This window comes from Corvus moneduloides, chromosome 5, assembly GCF_009650955.1.
Source record: "Corvus moneduloides isolate bCorMon1 chromosome 5, bCorMon1.pri, whole genome shotgun sequence".
Taxonomy (NCBI): domain Eukaryota; kingdom Metazoa; phylum Chordata; class Aves; order Passeriformes; family Corvidae; genus Corvus; species Corvus moneduloides.
Window position 1 is genome coordinate 18,424,303 of NC_045480.1, and position 19,914 is coordinate 18,444,216.

The 19,914-nt window shown below is 40.6% G+C and overlaps 1 protein-coding gene across 5 annotated transcripts in view; it reads right to left on the minus strand.

Moving 5' to 3' along the window:
* CCDC149 (coiled-coil domain containing 149) overlaps window positions 1-17,105 on the minus strand; it is a 52,353-nt gene extending 35,248 nt beyond the window's left edge. For 2 of the 5 annotated variants that reach the window (XM_032108963.1, XM_032108962.1), the window contains exons 1-3: window positions 16,935-17,105; window positions 8,119-8,280; window positions 7,554-7,592 (exon numbers count right to left, since the gene is read on the minus strand). In XM_032108963.1, the coding sequence (XP_031964854.1) occupies window positions 7,554-7,592; window positions 8,119-8,280; window positions 16,935-16,982 (249 nt within the window). In that variant the 5' untranslated portion in view covers window positions 16,983-17,105. Of the gene's footprint in view, window positions 1-7,553; window positions 7,593-8,118; window positions 8,281-12,399; window positions 13,010-16,934 lie in introns of those variants that run through there. The other 3 variants (XM_032108965.1, XM_032108964.1, XM_032108966.1) reach the window with 2 other exon arrangements.
* Window positions 17,106-19,914: the final 2,809 nt, after the last annotated feature.

Consider the following 19,914-nt stretch of genomic DNA (forward strand, 5'->3'; position numbering starts at 1 on the left):
AACTAACTTTAAAGTACTGATGAAGACAGGTTTCTGAGCCATGAATAAAGAAGGGAGAGATGTAGAGGTCTATACCTTTCTGCTGCCTCATCTTGTCTTCCCTCCACAACAACCTACAGTAGTGGAAACTGTTTCTCCTACCCTCTCTCAATGCAACTGTTTCCAACACTAAATAACAAGTATTGCTTCAGCCCCATCTCTGTAACTGGCCATTATCAGAGAAGCTTCCAGAGCTCTATCCACATTCCGTTTCTGGCGGGTTCTCTGGAGCCTCTGCAGCACGACAAGCTATTTGTTTTATATGCATCTGTTATGGGAAGCCTGCATGTATCATAGACTCACAGAATAGCTGGAAGGGACTCATAAAGATCATCAAGTCCAACTCCCTCCACCTCACAGGACTACCCCAAAACGAAGCCATAGGACTAAGAGTGTTGTCCAGATGCTGCCTGAACTCTGGCAGGCTGGGTGCTGCGGCCACTTCCCTGGAAAAGCCTGTTCAAGTGCCCAACCACCTTCTCAGTGGAGCATCATCTGAGCACAGTCTAAACCCCACTGAAGCCAGACATATGACACTGTCCCCATACTCCTTTTTCCTCTGACCAAATGCAAGTGCAACCACAGCCAACAATCCCATCAGAAGCTAAGACGAAAGGAGAAAAAGACAGACCTGAGAGTGCTGAGTGGGAAGTGCCTACCATTATTACATATAGGAAAAAAAGCATGATCGATCAGAAGAGACCAGAGAGTGAAAGATTCAATGGGATGGGATCACAGTCCTCCTCCTTTTCCACTTAGGCTTTGTTAAAATTTGCAAGAACATTTTTTGGGATAGAAGGTGGAAAAGAACTTCACTTTTAGCTACAGATGAGTGTCAAAAAATACTGACAAAAATATCTATAAATACTTATTAATATAAGCCAGTAAATACCTGGCAGGCAGCAACAGATCTTTGCTCACTAGTGACCAATGGCCTGATGAGTAAAAAAAAGTAATGTAACTCCAAATAGTCATCCCCGGCATCATGCACTACTCTTGAGTTTGGCTCCTCTAACAATTTTGCAAATGTAGCTACACATACACACTGTGTTATTTTTCCTCACAGCACTTTAAAAATGATGGATAGTAACAGTCTTTAATATAGTTCTCAATTCTCTTGCACATAAATCTTGTCCGACACGTAAAAAAAAAAAAAAGAACTTTTTGCCCTTAGGGTACTACCTGAAAAAGTAATTTGGGAAGGGGGAAGAGAGGGAGACTTCCAACATACCTTTACAGTTTAAAAGTATTTTTAAATACAAACGTTCCTATATTGCAATTTACAGTCTTTTATGTTTGTTCCAGCCACACCTTCAAACAGAGAAGAACACTGAATTATAGGGCTGACAGAAAAAAGTTTGATGAAACACTAAGCACACTTGATGGGTGTGACTGATCACAAATTTAAGTGCAGTTTCTCCTTCAACGCATTCACATGATTGCAATGGTTGAATTAATACAGAAAAACCTGTTTTACTTACCAACTACCACTGCTCACTCCCAAGATAGAAGAACTGATGATCTCCCTTAACACTAGCTTCTTTGCAATAAAAATCCAAAATTATTGTATTTTTCTCTTTAAGTTGAAAAAACAGAGAAGACTTTCAAAATTACAGATCCTGGGTATGCAAAACAAAATACACTTAATATGGGTTGTATTTTCATGCAGAAAAACAACAGCAAAAATCAAAGCTTTGCCAAGCAGTCACTTGACATAAAACAGGAGAAGAAAATCCTCTCCTAAATATTCTGAGCTCCTAAAGACATCTTAAACTTTGAGATAATGCACAAAAAAAATCAAAATTCCTTAAACATTTTGAGTGTTGTAATTAATTGAAGGACTATTTATCGAGAGTACTCAGGTGCAGAGGTGTGCACAAGTGTCTCTCTATTCCATAAGGTAAGACACAGCAACCGGAAAAGAAGTTGTTGTACACAACAGGCCTGAGGGACTATCACATCTATTATGATGAGTGTTTCTTCTCTCCTAGACTTCAGTGGTGGACTTGGCAGCATTAGGTTAATGGTTGGACTCGACGGTCTTACAGATCTCTTGCAATCTAAATGATTCTATGATTCTTTGTTAGAGCAAAACCTATTTGTTGAAGAAACAACTGTGTCACTTCACAAAGTATGACTCCTAGTGTGGCTAAAAAGTTCTAGGTTTTACATACTACCACCTGCTCTGAGCAATGGAATAGAAGATTTCGGTGTTCAGAAACAAAAATCTGTCTACTGGCTCTGTTCTTGGAGCAGGCACACTTTGAAATCCATGGGAGTATTGCTTTCTATGTGTTGCAAGGGCAAACAACGTCACTGTTTTCCAACTGCCACCTCACGCTATGGAAGTCAAACACATGCACCTACAAACCAAAGCAAAGTGCACCGGTCTATGTTTGGCACATGCATAATGTTTTTCATCCTCAAACCCTTTGAAGAGAGGAAGAAATCACATTAATCTTCACAGCACCACTGTGAGATAATACAAAATTATTGCTTACCCTGTAGTGTATTTTATCTGCAGATTTTATTTCACAGGACTCTGAATGCAGCTTTTGCACCTTAGCACAAGGCTGGCAAAACTTCCTGAATTCATTCACTAACAAATAATAACCACATTAGTTATTATTTATGATGATGTCAAGAACAGTCATAAGGTAATCCCTGAAATTTGTTTCAGAAGTGAATTGTGATAGCTGAGTACATTGAGCTGGAAGCTGGAAGTGGAAAGGATCAAAATGGGTCCATTTGTGGTATGTCACAGCATAATTCTGTCTGGAACCTCTGGTCCTTCTGATGTTTTGCCTGCTCCAAAAAGTCATACTCATGGACATATTCATTAGCAGGAGACAAGCTGTCTGACCAACATCTCAGTGAGTGCGTATCATGCTGCTGCGATACCAATGACCCTCGAAGCAGTCAGAACCTTGGTTTGAATGAATCACCTTGGGATACGTATGGATAACTGTAACAGCACTAAGGGCCGTGACCTTCAGGTTCTCTCAGGGGACTTTTTGGCTGGTAGGAAGGATTAACCATCAAGCTGTTTCTGTACTAGGACTATGCCATCATTACATTATGGGACTCAGTATTGGACGCCTCAAAGATGGTTCTATGATCATGGGATCCTCTCTAAGGCTCAACAGCTGCTTGGAAGACACAAGATCCACTTGACTACATGAGGCAAAAGTATCTTTGCCAGTAGACTGGAGAACTTCAAAAGGAGAGCTTTACTCTTGAAATTATGTGGGAGGGAATGAGGAATCTTAGGATAGGGTAGGCAAGGCAAGAGGCTGGGATGATGGGAAGAGACAGGACATAGCAATTCACAAAGCAACTGAGCTGAAGAGTAATTCCTTTGACCATAGGCAGGTAGAGAAGGAGGTTCCAATAGAACAGTCTTGAAGGAAAGCTCTCAAGCCTGTATCACAGAACCAGCACACTCGGAATCCACTCCAAGGTCTCTAATGCATGCAGGAGGGGGGATAAACAGGAGGAGTTTGAAGACTGTGTGCAGTTACAGGGTTACAATCTCTTTGGGATCATGGAGAATCAGTGGGATAGCTCACACAACTGGAGCACTATGATGAAGGGATACTGGCTCCTTAGAAAGGACAGCAAGAAGGTGAGGAAGGGTCTTGCTCCCTCACCCTTTTTTCTGTGAGAGCGCTCAAACACTGGAACAGGTTGCCCAGAGAGGCTGCGGACTTGCAACAATCAACACCATGCTGAAAATTGTCCCTGGGCAACCTGCTCTAAGCGGTCACGTTTGAGCAAGAAGACTGGACTAGTTGACCTCAAGAGCTGTGTTCCTACCTCAACTATTCTGTGGTCTTGTGATGTTCAGTTCCATTTAATTTGATTCCTTATACATTTAAAACACAAACCTAAGGCCTCACCAGTGACATATGCATTGCAGCTTTATTCTTGACATACAGCCCCAGCGCAAACCCATTATCTCCAACTGAGTGGTCTCACTGAGATCAAATTAAGCAAAGCATATTTAGGACTGTGGCTCAATACAGTCATTTTCCTAACCATGCATTTTACTTCATCTTTGTTTATTCAAAGGATCTCATTTGAATTAAAAGAACTTCCATTTCATATAGAAGGTCGAAGGATTCACTGATTTGTTATTCTAATAGCAAAGCTTCTCCCAAACTGAAGGTATACTGAAAATTTAAACAGTGTAGATGAAAATAACAGGCAACATATATCAAGTTAGAAATCCCATCTCTGTTTTTTTCTTTAAGTTTCCCAGTGCAGCAACACTGGACAACAGATACCTAGTAAGCTTCCATTAAAATGTCCTGTATCACAGTTAATGCATATAAATATATATCATTGCAGAACTGTAGAACGGTAGAATTTCTATTTATATAGGATGCTCAACAGAGGCTATGTAGTCAGAGAAATATTTTAACATGTCTTTCAAAATGGGGAGTGTCTATTGCTTACCATTGTGCTGGTTTCAGCTAAGGTAGAGTTAATAATATAATACAGCGATGTTTTTGTTATTGCTGAGCAGGGCTCACACAGAGCCAAGGCCTTTTCTGCTTTTTGTACTGCCGTGCTGGCAAGGAACATGGGAAGCTGGGAGGAGACAAAGTCAGGACAGGTGACCCAAACTGACCAAAGGGATATTCCAGACCATGCAACACCATGGTCAGTGTGTAAAGTGGGGGAAGAAGGAGGAAGGAAGCGTGGGGCGTTTGGAGTGATGGTATTTGTCTTCCCAAGTCACCGTTATGCGTGCTGGGGCCCTGCTCTCCCAGGGGTGGCTGAACACCTGCCTGCCCATGGGAAGCATTGAATTTCTTGCTTTGTTTTGCTTGTGTGAGCCACTTTCGCTTTTCCTATAAAACTGACTTTATCTCAACCCAAAAGTTCCCTACCTTTTATCCTTCCAATTCACTCTCTGATTGCCCTGGTGAGGCAGTTGAGTGAGTGGCTGCGTGGGCCTTGGCTGCTGGCTGGGATTAAACCACTACAACCACGTCTGAATGAATTTTAACATAAAACACACTCTTCCTAATTCCTATTGTCCTGAAACATTTCACTACTCCATTACTTATCCAAAAATTACTCTACACCTGACAGCATAAGACATTATAAAACTACCTTCAATCACACCATTTGAGAGTGTTAGGCATGATGGGCCAGGAAAGCACTGACAGCTCACAAGCTATGATAACAACAGTAGTGGTGAAACACCTACAGTAGAAAAAGAGATTTCAGTAGCACAGTTTCTCATTTCCTGCTTCTGCTGATTGGCAGAAGGTGATACACACAGAACAATCTTTGGATAGAATCATCATAGTATCACAGAATTATAGTTTCGTTTGGAAAAGATCCAAGATGCAAACACAGCTTTGAGAGGGAAAACACTACCACTGCATGTAAAGATACCTTTAAGTACCAGTTTTACAAAAACGGATTTTGAGTTAGCTGACTGCTGACAGAAAACACCTGGTTACATGACATTTCCATAAAAACCATGAAAATTCTGTGCTACAAAATAGCATGAGAAGGCATGGTGGAAAACAAGACATTTTAAGCAGTCACAAAACATAATTGATAATAAAGGGGGGAAATGAAGACACGAAGAAGAAGACAGCAATTCCAACCAACCTATTACATTTAAGGTTCTACATTGAAATTTCAATAATAAGCAATAATTGTTCAGTTGTGGCAAACCAATGCAACAGATAGCAAATTGTTGAGCATATCATGTTTTCATCTCATTTCTGACCATGAAAACAGTATGCACTTTTGTGTCATGCAGAATTCATTGGAGGATTGGGGTCTCTTTTTATAAAGTGACTGAGGTCACAAACTTCTCCCAGCAGGCATCTGGGGTTCCAGGAAAAAAGCGAACAGAAGAAGCACAAAAGGGAAAGAGAACTTCACTCTTTCTTAGATAAGAAAATGCTAAAAAACGTATGTAAGGTAATAATGGAAAGATATTCATTACTTTCTTTTATTATTCTCTGATGCATTTCTCAAAGCAAAACTATACTCTTCTTCAGAAAGGTTGCACTAACTGCTCTAGGTTATCCACCTTGTATGTTACAGACACATTTCTCAGGAAAATGAAAACTCAAGAAAGTACACTAACAGTCTATTACTGTACAACGTAAGGTATATATTGTTCTTGGGGGGAACCCATCAAAGACCCCATTTGAAGACAAGATTTTCTTTCTTTCACTGCTCCCTAGCATGAATACATAGCTTCCTCAGGAAAAAAAAAAAGACTCCTAGGTAGATTATTAAAGGTTTTCCAGGCACTTGCCCTGGTAAGACAAATTGCCAAACTTAATATCATCACAGCTTCTGAATTTAGACTGAATTTGGCTAGTATTTTAGAAACAAGTGTCAGTTTTATTTGTTTTGAAAGATGAAAGATGAATTAGAATAGCTATGGGATGGGAAATCTCCCTTCCTACTTATCTCTGTAATGATCCATATACTGCCTTGTTTTTTTTTTTCAACTGGATATTCCTCAGCAACACTCAGAATACACAAACTTGTATCTGGTCATAAACTTCTATTAGAATTCTGTTGAAATAACAGAATTGCAAATAAATTATGCTAAATAATGAGGAAGTTAAATGATTCTACACTGAGCCACTGACTTCTTGGCAGCTATTTGTTTAAGTGCCTGAAGGAGTAATTATATTGCCCCTGGAAGTTTAGTTTAAAGCAACCAAAACCCTAAGCCATAAAATTTTAAGCAAATAGCAAGAACTACATGCAAACTCTCAGGGAAAGGGTGATGAGTAAAACTTCTGATCCATTAAGAGAATGTTAATAACCATGTTTTAAACATAGTTAAAAGACTTCCAAAACTAGCAATTACAGCAACGATTTTTGTTCTTTTAGGCTGTCCTCATCTCCCTGCTCCACATATTGTGTTTTGAGTACCATTTTTTCTAAAAATTAAGGTAATTTTAGGATGTGACAACCAACATTCCACAACAGGGACACACTATGTAGATATCTAGGAACAAAAATGCATGCGAGCAGGCAAAAAGTTTTTCAGGGGAACCATAAAATGCAATTATCATTGTTTTACCATTTATAACTCATAGAGTCCAAGTGGCCTGGGAGAATACTTAATGGAAAACAGCACTCACAACAATAAATTAACAATTATGGAATGCAGACAATGCATTCCCAGTTTACTTCTAAGTATGAGAAGTCCTGTCACAAATCCATTTTAAGACTCAATACAGAAGAATAAACAACAAGGAGAACAATCTCAAGTCTCTGTACACTGACCAATTCCAGTCTCAGGTGAACAGGAAAGCAATAGCCATATATTCTAAATAATGATAGTTCAGGTATTACAGAGTGAAATGTGTAGACCAAAGCAGAAGTCACAGTTTAAAGACTGAGCTCTTTAATATTCCGAAACGCTTGCTTTTTTATCAGATTTCTTAATTAATATTTTTATTCTTTTGCAAAGTACTCTTGTAGCAGATAAATAACAAAGAATGAAAAATAAATCCTACCTGTTTCCTCTTTTCAGGTGGAAGCGATGGATCCCCATCCTACAAATAAACAGATATATTTTATTGGCAGCTTATTTCTGAAACCAAAAACTGTATTAACTTCTGTGAATCTAATTGCAGAACATGTATTTTAACTGTTATAAAATGATTTTTTTAAATAGTAATGATTAATATCAGTAATACTAACTTCAACCTAAAAAAAATTTTAAAGTTGAGGATTTGTTTACATTTCTAGAACAGCAGGTCATTACAAATTTGTGTATTAATTTTCATACTGGTATATTAAGTTGCTGAGGAATAATAATACCACAGTCAGATTTTAAATGGAATTATCACTGAAACTAATTTCCTCAGAGCATGCACTGTTTCTGTGTCCTATATAACAGGCACTGCCTCATCAATGCAGAACAAATGAGTAATAACATGATCAGGGCTGTACAACTGCAGACTCCTGCAAACAAGTACCTAGACATTTTTACAGCAGCCATTATGGACTTCTTTCTAATTTTTTTTTGAGGTTCACCTTTGTCCCCCAGTTAAACAGTCTTCATAAAGAACAACCTACAATCAGCTCCCGATACTTCTTTTTCAGAGACTGGTGTCGTTCCCGCAGCTGGTTGGCCATAAGTTTGTACTGGTCTCTTTCTTGTTGACAAGTGTCCAGCTCTTTGGAAAGGATTAGCAATGCCTCCTTTTTACTTTCGAGCTTCCTTTTGCACACCAGATACTGCAGAAAAGAAAAAACCCATACATGTAACAAGCCATTTCTACCCAAGCCAGTACTGGATACAAGAGTCTCAAGTTCTGCTCTGAAAAGTTGAAGGAAGACTGCACAAGATCAAAGTCTGCCACAAGTCATCTTAGCTTATTAATAACAATCACAGGGAAGACATCTCATATAGAAAGTTTGAAATCCATCCATATGGCCACATGTTCACCTGACCACTGTGACTTAGAAAAATTAGCAATTTGAGTTTCTCATTCTTTTCCTCATATACAATAGCATGAGGAACCTTGCAATTTGCCCAGCACCCCTGGGAAGGCTGCTAGAAGGAAGAAGCATTTGCAAACTCCCTTTTCTACATGCGTTCAAAATATCCAGCTTCCAGGTAGCAACCAATCATTCCTGCTTCGCTTCCCACTGCCATCCTTCTACCAGCAATGTCCTCTGGGCTCAGCCTCCCAACTGGACACTGAAATGGGACCATGCTACAGCAGAAGGCATAGCATGAATGATAACCAAAATTTACCTTGACTCTGAAACAATTAGTGCGATGCCCTTACAGCACAGGTAAAAGAAACTTAAATTACTCTGTGATACTACAGGCACATTGTAGATACAAAAATGCTGCTAGCAAGGATTTTCTTGCTATTTTCTAAGCCCATGAGAGACTCTTCTCTCTCACAGAAGAGGCAGCAGAGTTATGTAAACAACCAAACATCTGCAGCCTTGAAAAGTCTTGTTTATAGTACAGTAGAAAAATATTTTGACAATGGATGTTTTAGGATTTTAGCCAACCACCCCAAGGGGTGGCTGATCCTTTGTCCAATTAGACTATGAAGAAAAAAGTCTATAAAAGAGTTTATAAAATAATTAAATAAATCAATCTTGCTGCACAATTCCTGCCTGCTGGATCTTCTCTCCTCCTCCCTACGGCTGCGGGACACGGTGATAGGGCCTAGGACTGCGGTAATAGCACATGCTCGTTTGAGGCAAAAGAATGGGAAATAATGCAGGAATGCTGTGAACACCTAAAAGGAGAGGGAAGGCAGAGATGAGCCTTCCCCTGCAGCCACCACCTCTCATGTGAAGGGCTCATGCACTAAGCAAAGCAGAACTTGCAAATCTTAGCTGTTCTGCATTGGTCTGATCTGCTTCATTGCCTTTCCCCATTGACAGGAAGAGTAACGTGTATGTCATCCTCAATGTTACCTATCAGAACTTTCAAGTAACTTTTTTCACTTAACATGATGTTCGATCAGCAGATTCTTATTACCCATCACTTGACACTGCTCATGCTAAAGTATATATTTCTATTTCTGATGTTACTGGCATAAGACATGGCTCTAAATACTTTCTGAATATGCTCTACAAGAGACCAACTACCACAGCAGTCATGAAAACAATTTATAGTTTCATTATATCCTCTGACAAGAATACTTTGTCATTATGGGCTCTTGCACAAAGCAAGAACATCAGCACTTCCATACCGCTCAAGTCAGTGCTGTTCTTCGGGACAAAAATCATTCTTTGTATGTACTACTTGCTTGGAATTAACTTTAATTGTTAACCTCAATTTCAAGTCAATGAGAAAGGGAAAAATGAGTTTGGTATATTAGTACAGCCAACCTTTTCCAAAAATGGTAAATGCTTAGTTGCAAAAAAGTGGGAAGGGAATGAGAAAAGCAGTTCCAAGAAGGATTTGAACTCTCAAAAAGGACACTTCCACCTTGGATTAATTTTATTTCTGGCAATACTAAAGTTGAAATCCTGCCATAAATTTTCTGGATTATGATGCCTTGGCATCAACAAACGCAAGTGTACCTATGTACTTATGTCCTTACTGATACCTTACACAAATGTCAAATCCCTTGATAAAGGACTGAAAGGTATGAGAAGCTAAACTTTAATATTGTCAGCAAGTGATTATAATGACATGGTAAACTTCTTCAAACTTGATAAAGTAATTCCTTCCCTTACAGTGAAATGTTTGTCAATCTCTCTTCTTTTTTTCCCTGTTTCATCCCCTAAGTAATTCTAAAATATGCCTTCGCTAAATTGTTTTTAAATATTAACAATCTGATAGAGTAATTGCAAACAAAAATGAGTAAAAGCAAACCTCACAATCACTTTAAAAAAACCTCAACAGCCTAAAGCCCTGAACCAAGTAGTCTGTCCTGTTTCTTTAACAGGAAGAATCCCAGGAAGCATGAAGCTGGCCCATCCAGCCAACACCTGTGTGGAGCAGCGCAGCCTATACCATGCACACAGTGGGAATGGAAAGAAGCCAAACATCTTGCCTTATACACCCACAGCACCTGCAGGTGCCTGCAAGCCTTGCCTCGAGTGCTGCTGGATGGAACAGTGTATGAGAGGCAGAAGTGAACCGGAGCATGTGGATTAGACTGTAAAACCCAGTACTTACCCAGGAGGAAATACAGACCTAGCACCAAACAAACCTTGCGTCTGCCATGAGTCACAGCCCTCTACAAAGGACACACTCAGCACACGAGCAGGCTTCACCTTTTACAGCAGCACTGGCAGGGGCTGGGGAATTCTCAGCTACCTATTAGCCTGAGGGTAACGAACCATAAACAGATTGTGGGGACGGTAATGTTCAGGGTCTAAATGAAAAGGAATAATGATGGCCTCCTTGTTTAAAATCTGTTTGAACTAGATGAACTATATACTGATGATGCTGGCATCTCTCCCCAGTGCACTGTTTGGATTTTACTATAAAAATGACCACATAAAAGACTTTTTGGAGTAATTTTTGCCTTTTACACACACTGACTTTCCCAAATAAATGGAATAAAACCAGTAATAACATCATAATTTGTTTCCATGGGCTTATGGTACAAGAAACAATAAAGCCAGAGCATTTCTGTGGAATCTGATTATTCAACAGAGCTCTGTTTGCAGTTCCCATTACCATTACTGAAGGAAAACCAAATTCACGAAGACAGACCTCAAAGAGGTTATTCAATATATATGTTTCTGAATGTTAAAAGCCAATGTAGCAATAATGGCCATAAACTGACCCAACAACTGTACACCAGAAATGGGTTCTACACAGGGAAATAACTGAGTCCCATCAGTGATTTCCCTTATATGGACAAATAAGTGCAATAAAATTGGTATGCTGTCAAAAAGAACATAGGAGTGTGACAAGTCTTTTTGGAACAATGAAAGCAATAAGGCAAATTTTCTCAAACAGTCTGAAAAAAAGTATTCAATAGATGCTTCTGGCATTCACTCATATAGAGATTTCTTCCCCTGCAACTCAAGGAAAGCCTATATCTCAGGTACTCTCTATCAGTGAGACAAACAAGTGAATTCTATTATGCACTATAGTTACTATGAAATATTCTTGTTGTCTTTTGTTTTTAATTATTGGTACAAAATAATCTATTAATTTAAAAAACAAAGTTAAAACGAGAACCAGCTGCTATACATTCAATCTAAAAGCTACAACGTACAACTTTTCATATCTGTCTAGTGACTTTTATCTACCAATGTGCTGTTATCTGCAATAAAGCAAATTATAATTGCTACAAGGAAGATCGTAGTAATTAAAGGAATATGACATCCTATATTTCTGCCTGAACTGCTTTACAGCCAGATGACTACTTTAGTGAAATTGAGTAAAAAGAGACTGACATTACAGTAGAGTGTAACTGCTCCAAGGTGACCCTCTACATCAAACACTTACTATTTGTCCATTGCTATTTTTAGTGACAAATCTGGGTAGATCTCATTAATGACGCTGTAGACATGGTCTAATAATCTGATGAAGCTGGGACATGGTCAAGGTTTCAGACTTTCTTTTTTTAAACCAACAAACACACTGAATTCCTATCAGATTTTTTTTTTTTTTTAATTTGTACAAATTACTGGCCTGTATTTTGGTACTTAATGGCAATTAATGTCAAGGAAAACATCTAATTTCCTGAGAGTAGAAGCAGAGATACTATCTCCAATCTGTGCTTTGGAAACACTGTGGATCATATTCTGTCTCCTCTTGACACTCCAGGGCCTTGTGTCCTCAAATGCTGAAGGGCATCACATTGGGCCTTGACACCTATCATCTACCATGCTCTCTGAAAAACCATGGACTCTACTCACCATCTTTTAATAAGAGATCCAACTGCTACCGAACTGCCTTTATCAAATTTCTCCCAACTGTACTCTTGGAGACAATTTTGTTGTCGAAACTGAAGGGTCCCAAAATGCATTGCAATCTCACTGTTTGGAATATTTGTTGACTGTGTTTCTATAACGTTGCTCCCCTCGACTTCAGATTAAACTGTTAACTTATCTGAAAGAGTCAAGCACTCAGATCCAGAGAAATACACAATTACTGGCCATTTGCTTGCCATCTCCCTTCCTGATGTGATTTTTCTCTGATAAAACCGGAAACAATGCAGTGACCTTGGTTTTATTCCACCATATCAACCCTGCTTTTCCTGCTGCCCAGTTCTTGCTTCACTGGCTGCTTCTTGGCTGCTGAAACACAAAGCAGGCTGGTATCATTCAGTGATGACAGAAGTGATATAAGCAGCTCCTCAGAACATCATGTCTTGTCTTGATGACCATACTACACCACATCCTCTTCATTGGCCATTTAGGAATACCACAATTTAGTAGTTAACACTTCTGTGCAATGTGGCCCAGCCCTTAAAAGTTTTGTATGCTGTGCCTCCAATTACATTATTAATTTCTCTCTGTTTCACAACATCCCTGTGGGTCTCTTAGTCCAACCTGAAACAAGGAAACATGAAAAGCAACACTTGTTTTGTTGCCCAGAAGTCCAGCATGCAGGTCTTCATAGCACTCTCCCACAGCTCCTGAGAATTTTGGAGCACAGTAAATCACAGTGCCAGCTCTTTTAGCATTCTCATTTCATTTTCCAAATGTCAAAGTTGTTACAATGCCAACCCAACCAACCAGGGACCTCAGAGTATCTGCTCCACTTTGTTCTTCCCTACAGCCACTGCATTTGTCCACATTAAGAAAAGCTGTGAAACTAGTGGCTCCAAAGCCTGTTGGCCCCTCATAGAGGTTTGGTGAATTACATTTCACGCTTTGTCTGAAAAGAAAACATGACAGAATGTAATAGAGATATTATGAACATGAAAATCTCACCAGTTTTCCTTTCTCTTCTCTCTTGTCCACATAAAAAATTGTGCAACCAATGGGAAAGGTACGCTCTGCCAATTACAAGCACGCTAGGTATCTCACTCTTCAGAACTCATGTCTTGAAATCATGTTGAAATCTAGCTATTTCAACTAGAACTACTGCTCCAAAATTACTCAGCAAGGGAGCTCAAGAGACAAGCATATCACCTCCTTCTTTGCCGCTGAAGACCATACACAGCCAATAACCAAGAAATAGCCTCTTGTGAATGACAAATTAAACAGAAACTACATTTCTTCAAACTAACTTTAGGAGGCAGCGCCACATGTGAGTTGCTGCAAATAGCATACACTAAACACTCTAACGTGTGGGAGGTGCAAGCGAAAGAGAAGCATTTTGACATTGGATTTAATTCTACAAGTTGGCAAATCTGAGGGACCTTGAAGATCATCTAGTTCTAACCCTACTGCCATAGGCAGGGACACCTTCAAGTAGACCAAGTTGCTCAGACTCCCATCCAAACTGGCCTTGAACAACTCCAGGGATGCGGAAGAGGAATGGAATGTACTCTTGGGATAGTATTTTAAGATTTATGAAGATCACTGTTTTATGGAGGACTTAGGCCACCAGCAAGAAAGTTCTTGCTACAGCTCAGTCTCTTGTGTCAAATAAGTAAGATTATTGATTATTGATCAGGTCTTCACCTTACAAGTTTACACTGACTTTTAAATACTCTAAACATGGGTCATTGAGTGACATAAATGTTAGATAAAAACCAAGAGTCCAGGCAGAAAAATTACATGGTAACCCAAGAGAGTAATAAATCTTATATATATATATGCATCCATCACCAATACATGAACTTAGCTAGAGAACAGGTAAAATTTGTGTGGATTCTTGCTCCTGAAGTGGGTTCTTCTGCATCCAGTTTGTGAGATTATCAATGGAAATAATGACTCTTTTACACTCCTTCAGTATTTGCTAAGTTGGCTGTGTCCCAGTATTCCTACCCACGTCATCCTATTCATTTAGTTTAAAGAATGCTCAAGGTACAGGTGGTGCAAAGATTGTCCAGAGTACCAGGTGCACACTAGGCCTGAAATGTGTGCGGCTGTAAAATAAGTGGAAATATACATAAACAGGGAGGCAAAAGAACAAGCAAGAAGTTAGTGGTGAGCATAATAAAAGCAGAGAAAGATATGTGAAAGGGTACAGAGCAAACGGCACCAAAATGGAACAAATGTCAAAAGGAAAAGAAGAATAAATATAGAAAAAGACTGAAACTGACAAAAGAATTTCTTCTTCTCTACAGAAAAATGAAAAGACAACCTACAAAAATACACTGTGTGTACAAGTGTTTGTGCATAAGGACCAAATGCGCATCCTACTACTTCACTTAACACCTGTAGTACCACAGTTTTAAAAATTACAGTTGCTTTGACAAGTATTTCAATTACTCCTACCTTTCAAATTTGGAGGATTGGGCTTATGCAAATGAGAAAGTATGTCACCACAGATCTGAACCCACCAACTTCTGGTCTTTTACACCAAGATTTTTAACCCCATCTTATGTTTTAACTGTCTACCATCAGCAACGGGACAGTGTTTGTTTACAGCTACCATGTCTTTTCTTGCTTTTGTTACCTTGTATTTTGAAAGCATTTCAAGATGTTTATGAAATGGACAGGGGGAAAAAATTACCTAGCAGACACCGAAGCTAGAAGGCCTTGAGAAAATCTGTACCACTGAGGGATATGATAAATTCAAAAACCTTATTACAAGTTACTTCAGAAGTCTGAGCCACTTTCTCACATACCAATTAGGATGTTGGAGTTAATGAGTAAATCACATGGAGTGAATTACAACAGCCAAAGGAAGAAGAAGAAGAAGGCAAAAGAGGAAAACCTGTATCTTGACAGCACATACTACAGACTTCACCCAGAAAAACAGGCTGTAAGCCTGCTGTAGAAACAGAGAGAAAGGGAGGAAAGGGGAAATATAAGTCACTATGCCTCTAATTTTTCCTGAAAAAAAGAAATTATATGTATATTTAAGTATCTACAAAAATGTAGCTTAGCACAGTCACTAAACTTCACTACAATCAAGAAGCCCCTAAACTGAAGTCAGTGTTCAATTTCAGGACCAAGATTTTAGGTTAAACTATATAAAAAGTAAAAAAGTTCCATAGTAATTCTAAATTACTTTTTAAAGCACAGTATAGCAACATTTCCTCTGAACACACCTCATGACTTGTCTCTCATCTCTAACCCTTCCCTTCCATCTGAAACCATCCCCACCCCAAATAAAACTCCAATTGAGAAATGAGATGTTAGATTTAACACTGCATAAACAGGATACTACTGAAAGTGCACTGTTCACTTTCTCCTGGATCATTTTGTGTCTTTGCAAACACTGCGTGCATAGATAGGCCCCAATTCTGGATGTACTGTACTAGCAAAGATCTACGGCCATACAAACTCCCACTGAAATCAACAGGAGCAGTGACAGGTTCAACATCCTAAACTCAAATATCTGACAGGTCAGAGCCTTAGGCCTTACACTCAGTTAACATAATGGAGGCAAAGCCCTCCTGAAAACAGGGGAATTCACCTGTGTGCGTCATAGTGGAGGACAGTAGACTCAGCCAGGTTTATCCAGGCCCATGCTGTTTGCAAAGAAGTTTTATCTGCTAGCTGTAAGCATAAAAATACTATTTTTTATAGTAATGCAATGTAAAAATCAGCATGCCAGCTTACTTCATGAGTTTGTCTAATAAACAGATTTGACTTCAATAACACTCCTTTAAGTTATACTGACCTCAAGTTGGTGTGAGTTTGGTAACTTACCCTATGTGAAAACGTGTACCTGTAAACACTGGATCTTTTAATGGGGATGCAGTGGACAATTAAGTTTCTATTCATGTAATTGGAAAATCCTCCACCTGTTGAGGCTCATGTGCATGGTACTATTACATTCTTTTCTCCCATAGCATAAATGTCACCATGGGTCTCAAAACCCTTTCATGTGTGATTCAAGGGAAGTAAGTACACAAGGCATACGGCACAGGGGCAGCCCGGTCACCCAGGCCGGTGCCGCAGCTGCGCTGCGCTGCTCCGCTCCCCCGGGCCCGAGGCCTCGGCCATACTCGCGGCTCACGGAATCCTCGGCGGTTTCAAACCAGCCGCAGCAGCGCCTACAACCTGCTCTCTGCAGCCCCAGGGCGGAAAACCCACGGAGAGGTTCGCAGGCCCTTGTCGCCGGTGCTCCGCAGCCGCGCGGCGCTGGGGCGGCAGCCCGACCAGGGGAGGGCCATCGGCAGACGTGACTGCAAAGCTCAGCCGTGACCGGCACAGCTCGGCGCCCCCCGCCCGCCGCTGCCGCCCGCTCGGCCGCGGGCCGGGTTCCTGCCGGCGGCTGTGCCCCTCTCCCCGGCATTTCCTCGGGGCGCGGGGAGCAGCCGGGCCCGCCCGCCGCTCTGCCTCGGTGCCCGGCGCCCCAGCCCGCGGCCACCCCGCCGCCTCACCTCGCTCAGCAACCCCTGCCAGTCGGTCTCGCTGCGGTGGGAGCTCATGGCTCCGGCGGGCCGCAGCGCCGGTGAGCGGCTCCTCCCGGCCCGGCCTTCGCCGAGCAGCCCGCGGGAGAGGCGGGGACTGCGGCCACCGCTGCCGGCCCGCCCTGCTCCCCGAGCGCCTTCGGGCCCGGCCGCACGGCCGAGCTGCCGGCAGGGCTGGGCCGCGGTGCCGGGGCAGGAGGGCCGCCCGAGCGGCACCTGTCGAGGGCTGTGCGGGAGTGTCTGGGGTGCGTGTCCCAGAGAAGGGTCCTCCTCTCTGTACGTGCGCCTCCTGCATAACAGCTTGGCACTGCTGCCATCCCAGGCTCTGGGGAGCAGTATCAGGGAGACTTTGGTATAATATATTTGTGTAACAAAATTATGTACACGCTTGTGTTGTGTGTGTAATGTAAGACGCAGCGGGAGGACAAAGCAACCATTTTCTCTGAACACGGTAGTGGAACACTGCCCACTTTGGGCATAGATCTCCGCTGTTACCCTATTCACGGAGGTGTAAATAACCTAATGACCCAGGACTTGGTCTGGCTTCATTTCCCCCTTGGCACAGACGCTCCTCCATCAGCACTGAAACCCAAGCACGGCACCCACACAGCGCTGGTCACCTTTCCTTGACACCTCTGCTCCAGCCATACCCTCCACGGCTCCCATGGGCACACGTCTCCATAGACCAGGTCTATCATGAGGCACATCATGTGCGATCTTTGTTGTACTCCTAACACGGCGAGTGTCCCCAGGACTTACATTTTCCAGGCCGAGTCCAAGCGTAACTACGTGGAGTATTTAAGCAGTTTAACCCACAGGTACTCTTTGTTTTAAATAACACCACAAACAGTACAAGACAACATGATAAAATATGCATGCCTCATTCCTTACCACAATTTACCCATTGTTAAGATTTGTTTGTGGTTTGGCATCTAGGCACAATGTCCTTCTGTTCTCTAAAATGGTTAGAGAGCCCCGTTTGACAACTTCACCTCCCTCTGAGCAGGTGATGCCTTGGCCTTGCCACTGACAACATTTCTGTTCCAGGTGCTTAATTAATGGCTTATATGGAAAGAAACATAGACCATATCTAAACTCAGCAGGAACTCTCTTTGAATGGAAGATTATAAATTTTAATAAAAGCCTGTGGTTATCTCCATGTTAAAAAAAAAAAAAAAAAGTCCAGTAGAGCAGCTAGCTTTAGTGTGGAACTTTAGTTGGATAGTTACAAAGTTCACACATTTCACCTGCAAATTATAAAGCAAACTTAGACATTTTCTCCAATTTTTAATCCATTTTCTCCTATATTAGCTGTTTCTCATCTCTAGGCATTCTGCAACTTTAATGCTGTAGAGGGTACATTTGTCTTTATTCATATTTTTCTGTGGTTTACATTGTCATGTACATCCTCCATCTCCTTGCAGGCTTCTCAGCAAACTGTTTCTGAAAACAACACCTTATTTGCACAGGCAAATAGCAAATAATGAAAATTAAATTAACAAGAACTATAATTTAAACCACTGCTTAAAAGAATTGTTAATTATATTAGAAACTCAATCATTTTCTTGTGTTGTTAATAGTTAAAGTTATACAACTGCTAGTCCCGATGAACCAAACAGAATCTTTTTCCCAGTTCTGCTTCTCATTTACAGAATTTCTCTCCTTTGTTTTCTTGTGTAGCATGCTGGACTCAGAATACTGTTGCAGAAAGAGCTCTGCTTTAAGAAAGATAACCCTTCAAAAGCCCTCAGTTTTGAAGGATGTCGCTCATTTTAATCCCAAATGTACTCACACTCCTCACAAACATAAGGTTTTAATTTTTATTGATGATAAGTATTCAAATGAGAAGTAAATATTCATGAAAGAGAGGTTATTAAAACAAAAGGAACTCTCAATGTTTTCAGCTCCCATGATTTTATCAAAAGGCTGATGAGAACTGGTGTTTTTCAGAAAGCCCAAGCTCTTGTATGCGAATAACCACTTTCTTTTGAAGTAAAAGTAAGATTCAAAGGAATAAATAAAAAATAAGCTGAAATTTGCCTTGAGTGCATTTGATAGGATCAGGAAGAAAATAAAAGAACCCAAATATGTATTTTTAAGTAATCACTCTTAGTTCCTCATATCAAGGCTTTTGTCAGTTTCTTTGGCTTTCCTGTTCTTCTCTGCCTTACTTACCCACGGTTACTGCAAAACCCCTATGTAGCCGTCCCAGTCGGAACCAGGCTGCTTTGCCAGCATCTAGGTAGGAACAGATTGAGATACAGCTCCTGTCATAACTCAGACAACCAAGTAAAGAAGAAGATGGCAGAAGAGAAATACTATCACCCTAGTTTATAAATAGGAAACTGAAGAGAGTAGTGACTGCCTTGCCCAAGAAAACTGAAGTTTCAAACATAACCGGGAAGAAAACTGCAGATTTTGTGTTGGCTGTTTTAATTGCAAAACTAACAGGGTGTCTTGGTTCTTTTCCTACCTGCTGCAGTAACTGCTTTTGTACCATCGCCTTGCCAGTATCAGAAGAACACAGTGAATGCCTGAGACAAAAAATCATCTCTCAACCTTCCTCTTCAGCTACCATCCTGATGTCTTTGTCTCTAGATCTGTTATCTTCTCTGCTTTCTTCCTCTATACATTCACTAGATAAACTTATCTGCTTCTAGTGTTTCATCTTCTTTCTCTGCAATTCTGCTTTGTGATCAATCTTTCCCTTAGTATCTTGATTTCATCTGTCTTTTTACCAGATTACCCTCCACTTCTCTAAGCATTTTCTACATTTCATTTAAGAAAGCTCCAAACTTTCTAAAAAACTTTTTTTTGGCCTGGAAAAATTACACATTCAGAATCAGTTCTAAGCTACTGTGGCTCATTGATACAAGTACTCAGGTAAACATGTAGGAGATTTAAACAACAGTTTTCATTTGTAGGAGATTTAATCAACATTTCTAAAACA